General features: G+C 35.1%; 1 protein-coding gene across 2 annotated transcripts in view; it reads left to right on the forward strand.

Annotated features, from left to right (window-relative positions):
* LOC139969026 (uncharacterized) overlaps positions 1 to 5,199 on the forward strand; it is a 32,752-nt gene extending 27,553 nt beyond the window's left edge. For both annotated transcript variants that reach the window (XM_071973729.1, XM_071973736.1), the window contains exon 17: positions 1,669 to 5,199. In XM_071973729.1, the coding sequence (XP_071829830.1) occupies positions 1,669 to 1,702 (34 nt within the window). In that variant the 3' untranslated portion in view covers positions 1,703 to 5,199. The remainder of the gene's footprint in view (positions 1 to 1,668) is intronic.
* The last annotated feature ends 3,088 nt before the right edge of the window (positions 5,200 to 8,287 follow it).

An 8,287-nucleotide genomic window follows, 5' to 3' on the forward strand; every position in this document is an offset into this window, starting at 1 on the left:
TTTACAATAGTGTACTTGTTATTGTTGTAGTTATTGATTTTCACTGCCAGTACATGTATGTTAAGGTGAAAGTATTCGATTTCACACTGCAACACACTCAAGGGAATATAACAAGTTTTTATGGGCTTCTAATATTGACAGGATAGTTAGGATTTGTCCCACAATGGTAATATTGGATTGTTTTATGTTTGTTGTGGTTCTGGTCACACATTGCCATGTTGCCACCTTATCAGTGTATCATTGAAGGAGATGAATTAGACTGTGACACGCCCAGTGTATTTGTTTGCAAATTATTCAGAGAAAGTGAGTAAATTCAATTTATAATGAAAATCTTATTGATGTTTTTGGGAATATTGTTTGGCTAAAGGATATTGGAGAGCAAAGAGCTGAGAAATAGTGAAAATTCAGACTTACTGGATCAAAGTTAGAAGGCTAGATTAGATTTGCCTTTGTAATGAGAGGGCTGCAACCTCCGACTGAACTACTCTGTGTAAAACCAACACATCTCTAGTTAGTAAACTATGAACAGGTTAATGAAATAAATGATCCTTTTTTTGGATGCAGGTTAACTTTTCTAATTGTTTGCTTTCACAATGTGTATATGTTATATTGTTTGCTTTCACAGTCTATGTATGTGATACAAAGACAATATCATCTCCATACTAAATAACTCTCTTAGTTGTTTACTTGTACAATATAAAATGAATATGTGAAAACTTGTTTCATACAATGTGACTTCATTGACAAACAGACTGTTGAATTACCTAATATAAAAGGATTCAGTCAGAATATGACTTGGTCATCACTATTCACCATTAAGGTAGCATACGCCCATTAAAAGCCCCATTGACTTACACACTAAATCACAAAAGTAATGTGGTCTTTAATTCTAGATAGAAGTTTTCACTAGCTAAACGTTACCCATCACCGGATAGCTGACAAGTTGGCCTTTCATGGCACCATCAATTTTCCATATCATGACCATGTAGATTTTTTGCTATCCGAGCCGGAAGTTTTCGTCACTTGTAAACAAACCTCTTCACTCAGTAGTAAACAATTTTTCTATGCTGCTCCTGGGAGGCCTAAAGGGGTCTAAAATTGCCTCAATTGACCAAATTTTCTCAACACATGTACTTCCATTCATGCTCTTCAACATGCAAGCCACAAAAAAATAGACCATGATTGATAACAGGTCAACAAAGATGTTCTCCTGCTGCTTTTTTGAACTTTTCCTGAAGGAGAACAATCGAGTCGATGGATATAGACTCTAATAGGAGTATGCCACCTTAAAGGTAACTCTATAAGGCCTCCTGAATAGGCTAGATCGACAAGAAATGGTCAGCTATGATCGATGTACCAGCCTTGCTCTTCAGACTACTGCTTCTGTGAGTAAGCATTGAGCCAGAGATTTCATGACTGCATTAATTCACACAACTGAGGAAGATAAGCATCAGTGAAAATTTTTTAGAATGATGGAATCATTCAACATTTCAACTGATAATAAATATTTTGTCACCAAATGCTGCAGAAATCAATGAATAAAAAATTATAAGTAGTTTGTGTGCAAGGCCCCCTACATGTACTTAAGGTTTTTCATATGTTCATTTTGATGTGTGTGTTTACTGGATCAAACCCTAACATTTATGTCTTTTCTGTTCTTTCAACCAGACCAATAACAGAAGAAGAAGAGAGACCGAGTTAAGAATCCTAAAAGAGGTTGACGAAAGGAAGAAAGTCCTACTTAATATGTTTAAGATTTGTATTATTTATTCTATCAAAATAACTGACAAGTTTGTACAACTAATTTGTTTATATTAATTACTCTTCAATGAAACAAACTGCAGTTTGTTAAAGCAACTATCTTACATATTTGACCTTGACTCTTGCTAGTCAGATGCAAGCAATGCTTCCAAACGTCTTGTTAAACAAGTCATAGATTTAATCATCTGCAGTGATTTGTGTGTGTTGATCAGATTATATAATCTAAGCAACATTTAATTTTTTAATGTCCCTTCGGAGGTTTTCATATTGTACCTCACAGTTACTGAGAATCTTATAGTCGCTGCTGAATTATTGCCTGTTCAGGGAGTGTGCCTCTTTGTCATCAAGATCCTGTCTTTGATATTGTGAGGCATTCTGACAAATTACAGTTTCTTTCATAGTTCATTTTAAGATCTCTGCTCTTTGACAAGATCGAGCGCAATTTTAGTTTGAAAAAAGGCATCCCACGAGATTGTTGGCACCTTCTAAACAAGTTAGTGTACATGTTGCCAGAAACAATGCAGGATTATGTCAATTCAGTATACATTTACAACAGCAACAAACTTGTTCAATGAAAAACAACCTAAGATGAGATAGAACATAAACCCTTACAAAAGAGTTATTTTCAGTTATCAAGTGACAACATGTCAGTTTTGACAATGATTTCTGCATTTTCAGGCATATGTAATGTTACTCAAAGCAAGATTAAACATTGATCAAGCTAAGGCAACCTGAAAGATATGTTCACCAAATGAAGGATCGTTAATGGTCAAAGATTTAATTATATCTGATCTAGAAAGCTTTGTTGCTATAGTAGTATTAATTACATCGAAAACAGCAATTTGGAAAAATTCTTCATTTTGCATGTTTCTTTCATTATTTCAAATAAACCTTGGCTAATTTAGCTAATATCAGCTAGTGTAGCTAATAACAGCTACAGTAGCTAATAAGGACTAGTGTAGATTCTAACAGCTAGTGAAGCTAATAACGACTAGTATAGGTAAAAATGGCCAGTGTAGCTACTAACAACTAGTATAGTTAGTAATGGCCAGTGTAGCTACTAACAGCTAGTGTAGCTAATAACGGCTAGTGTATCTAATAACTACTAGTGTATAATAGCTAGTGTGAAATAATGACTAGTGTAGCTAATAATGGCTACAGTAGCTAGTATAGTCAATAACAGCTAGGGCAGCTAATAACGGCTAGTGTAGCTATAACAGCTAGTGTAGCTAAAAATGGCTAGTTTAGCTACTAATTTGTTAGTATATGTCATATGTTATCAAATAAGGTCAACAAAATTCAGCTCTGAATACAGTTGTGGAGCTGTGATTAAGTACTGTGGTCAGTGTGTGGGATGTTTATGCATAGAAAGGATTTGTACATGTAATGCCTTAAACTTAGTATCTATGTGATGCCTGTTATAGTTAGTACTCTATAACTACACACGCCTTGAAACGTTTACTATGACTAGTATGGGATGATGCCTTGACTTACACCATGCATTCAGTTTCTTATGGGATGATGCCTTTACTTACACCATGCACTAAAGTCTCCTTGTCAGTACAGTATGACGCTACATGGAGTACCTCTTTGCACAAGAAATGTTGTGATCTGTACAGTTTGTGCATTATACAGTGAAAAGCACACAGTAAACACACTACAAGCAGCCACAGGCTTTCATCCGCACAACAGTAGCTGTTGGAAATGTCAGATTTGGTATCGCCTCAAAGTGTGGACACTACGAACAGGCAAAGGTAGAATTACTGACCAAATATAAGGGTACCTGTCCCTGTCTATAAGTCACATTGCTTGCTTAGGCTAACTCTGTGCTTAATACTGCAAACATTGCAAACAGCAAGAGAGCCTGTCAACATCACTGTTCATTCTCTGTTTAAGGCCTTCCAATTTTCAGTATCAACATATATATATATATATATATATATATATATATAGATTCCAGCACAATCACAGTCACATAATTATCTGTGACAATATAATATTTTGTCTGGCTGTGTTCTTTGTTCATTTTTTTCGCCCTGTTGATGGAAGGAAAAACTGCCACGCTATGTGGCCAAGTGGGTACACATTGGCTACTGTTTCAGATGAGACTACTGTATTTGGGTGAATTATGATAGCTGGGCCTTTAAACATGAAAACAGTTGATTTGTGTAAAAGGTTTTCATAATTTCAAAGGGGATGAAACTGAAAATTTTGCAAATAACGTCAGGGTGTCTGCCTGCTCCAAGCAATTGTTGTAAAGTCTATGTGACCCAGATGAAAGATTAAACATGCAATGAACTGTTTGTTCTTTACTAATGCTTTGAAAGAGGCTTGCTTACCACTTGGATTCTTCACAACAGTTTTATCTTCGCCTTACACATTGCTAGCAAGGTCATAAGTTGGTATTTTGGGCGAAAAATTTAAAAGGTAGAAGCACTCATGTTTTTATTTCTTATCAGACATTTATTTTACACAAACTGCTTTATAGGATCAAGAAAACCATGGAAGTAAGTATCCTCTGTTCAAGTACATTTGTGTCTAGAATATAACTTGCATCTGGTGTTAATAACAACAGTAATTCAGTATTTTCATGTAATCTTTGAGAAAGCAAAAGCAAAAAGAAAGAATACCTTGCACATTTCACAAGAAATCTGAAATTGAAATATTAATGTATTTGTTACCTAATGTTATAACAAGTAGATCAGGATAGATTTGTTTTGTGATAGAATTCATATAAAATATCACTGTAGTTTGTGAAACCATAATGAACATGGAAGAAAACGTGTAACATCATTGGCTGGTAGGGTTCAGAATAAATGCAGCCACTCATTATGTTGTAGTACTCCAGATTTGTAAACGTAATGTGTGATAATATTATACATGTCGCAATTAAGCTTCAGGGTATGGAAGCTTAACTTTCATTTACTATAGAAAATGAACAAGAGAGTCAGTTATTATTATTTACATAGCAGTTATTAAAAAGTAGTGAATGCTGGTGGTAATTATGTTTATGTCACATTAGGTTGTCCTTATCATTATTATTATTTTTACTATTATTGTTATTATATCTATAAGCAAAGCTGTTCATTCTGATAACGGTTTACAGAAAAAACTTGAAGTTCTGATTAGTTGGTTGTTTGACCTCGACTTTTGGGAGTTGCCTTCATTTTTTTAATATATCTGATCCTTTAATTTACTAAAATGAGAGAGAAAACGTTATGGATTTATTTTTTGTCATTTGAAGTAACTAATCTGATGACTTAGTTTGGACATTTTGAGGACAGTGTGCTCACACATGATGCTAAAAAAAGTTTTTTTTTGTTTTGTTATTATTCTTTTATAGAAAAAAAATACAGTTTTTTTTATATTCGTAGATAAAGGAAGAGTTTGGTCTGAGTTATGACTGAGCAGGTCAGGTTGAATAAAATGCAAAGATAAGGTTACAACTTTTTGTTTATCTTTTGTGTTCCGGATAAAGCCCATATGCAAGGTCAAAATAAAGCTTTAGCTTATTGGAGGGAAACAAACTGTTTATCCAGAGAGTGTAAAACAATATGAGAAGCTTGTGGTTTGTAACTCCAAACTTGATAACAATTTTTCTGCAGTTAAGGCAAAATGCTTTCTTGGGGGCCTACCATGAGGTTATGTGCATTTCCAATTTCCATAATTTTCTGTAACTCGCAAAATGCCTCATAGCCAGAAAGAAGGCATAGGAATTACGGTTAAAAGTGGCCTATTTGTGGCAGTTCCTCGTCTGTGAGGGAACTCACTACAGCATGGGAAAACGCCATACTGTAGGGGTACAAATATCTTTTAATCGAGAGATTATGTGGTACATGAAATAATAAGTTGATCATCTGGTTTCGTGGGCATGCGCAATGCAAATGGATCAAGGTGTAGCCTACGATTTAGCAGTGCCGTTAACCTTTGTAAGAAAAATCCACCCCCCCCCCCTCTAATTTAATAAAGAAGAAGGTGAGCAACCGCCCCTATGGCAAGCTGTTTTAACATTTAACTCTGTGCTTTATTTAAGTAGAATTGATTCCACTTAAGGAAATTCAATTTAAGCTTCATTATTAAACAGTTGTATTTAGCTTTAGATATTTTACACTTTCAGTTATTCATTCTTCTTAAGGGAAATTATATTTCTAGTAGACCTGGTATGGAGATAGAGAGTTGACAACACATTTTTAGGATAAGATAGTTCAAGAGCACTTTTTCAAAGTACGAGGTTCGAAGCAATATGGAATAGCGGAATATTAATAAGTTAATTAATAAGAACAATTTAAGTAATCTACTTTTTCCACTGAAGGCTGTACAAAGGTTAAGAGATTAAAGAAAACTTAAAGCAGTCCAATATATATTTTAAGGGACGGAACACTTCAAGGATGACCGTTGTGCACTGAGCAATTTTGCTCACGCGTGTGTGTTTATTATTACGAGGGAGGGGTGATCGTGCTAACGTTAGTCTTCTCTGAAGAAAATAAAAAACAACATGTGTAGGGAGCAGCGATGCGAGGAGCAATGAAGTGATATTTTAGGTACCCTTAACGTTTGTGACAAAGTAACGAATATATTGACATAGAAAAAGGTAGCATTATCCCATAATACATACTTTATTACCAATTACTTGCCAACTGGTAAAGTTTTGAATAATCGAGACTCGACAAAGATGATCTAGTTATGAGTTTCGAAGGAAATAATAACTACTTGCAGACAACAACCTCATTGCCTTATGACTGGCATATGTCCAAAAACTGATTACCGCCTCTTTTAAGTTACTGTATCTCGTATGATGGACATCAGGTGTATGTATTTCCCTTCACAACTGTCGACAGTTGAAACGCAAAAAGTCGATTCAAAGACCACCTCGGGGTTGATTGAAGTCTCAAGCCATTCTGAAGAACCACACTGCAGCCAGTATCTATTGCAGTTCTTAAGTCTTCATCGTTTTCAGTTGACTGAACTTCAAATTAATAACACCGCTATATTATTAATGGTAATTCCAGTTTCCGATTTATCTGATTCTGTCAAGGTTTCTAAAGCAAGATGAAACAGCTCAAGATGGAAAGATTTTCCCTCGAGAGACAGGTGTTAAATGACATAAGCAGACCTTTCAGTTATATTACCATATAGCAACGGAGTGACGATGGACGATTTGACTCAACAAAGTTTAAAGTGTAAATATGTCATTAAACTACCGTGACCATGGTGGTTTTTATAGCAGGTATGGTTGAGAGGTGCTGCTTAGATGGCTGTTGGTATGCTACCACGTTTCTACATCGGGATGGTTTAAAATTGCTTTTGATTCCATGTTTAGTTAATTAATTAATTATAATCATGTGTCGGGTTGTGCAAATATGTGATAAATTAATTTAAGCAAATCATGTCATCGGTAAATCAGGGTCTGATTTACCACTTGGCCAAATGGCCCTTGCCCAGGGTTCCCGACGTAGCGGTCACCCAATTAGAACTCCCAAAGTAACAGGAGATAAAGGGGGGGGGGGAGAGATACTTGTTATAATAATATATTATAATATGTGTTGAAGCAAAATAGGAATTGTTGGTGTGGGTTACCGCAAAGAATTATTTTCCAACTTAACGTTCCTATTCTATGAAGCAGTTCGACTCTTATTTCAATGTCAAAAGTTGAGAATGTGTCAATTTCATTGTCAATTTATTAAAGAAAGTACATCTATCTCATTAGTTTTCCAAATGACAAGAACATTTAATACCTCAACTGTTATTATATTGGGGCTGAGTCAAGTTTCCAGACTTAGAAGCAAATAAAAGCTATGGAAATGTTTTTCTATAATGATATAACCTGACAAAATTAGATAGATGCGAATAATCAGTCTTTGGTAATGCGACCGGGTTCATTTCTGCAAGTCTGTGCATGACAGTTGCTGCGTCAACTCAACTAGTGATAACTGTCAACAAGTTTTGGATTCATGGAAGCCGTAAAGCTGGATGGTCGATTCAGTACTGTTGCTCAAGAAAAAGTAATATCAGCAACCGAAGTGTTACGACTTCAACTCATAACGGTATCCTGACCGAACACTTTACGATGAAATAATACAATATAGTTCGATACAATACAATAAATTGCAATATACAAGACAAAATGTACGCTGTTAACACACTCAAGTTAATACTTGAATCAATCACTTAATATCGTACTGGCCGTATCAAGAGATACCTCTTCACGCAATAACAAGGCTACAATATTGATTTTAGGTAATTCAGCAACACAGTCATTCATTTTCCGTTAATTCGTATTAACTTGTAAAGATTACATGATCAATTCTAAACCAGTACGGTTGAGTAACCCTTAGATCCTATATGATTTGTTTATTTATATTCACCGAAGTAAAGATAACATGTATGTAAATGTATGACATAACTTATCCATATACGACTAATGTGAACTCATTCAATAAGGTCATTGAACAAATGCAATGGGTTCGAGGCGTCAAGTTTGACATGATATTTTTTTGGCAGAAAAGATGATTTACTACAGGATCTG

Source organism: Apostichopus japonicus, chromosome 1, assembly GCF_037975245.1.
Source record: "Apostichopus japonicus isolate 1M-3 chromosome 1, ASM3797524v1, whole genome shotgun sequence".
Lineage (NCBI taxonomy): Eukaryota > Metazoa > Echinodermata > Holothuroidea > Aspidochirotida > Stichopodidae > Apostichopus > Apostichopus japonicus.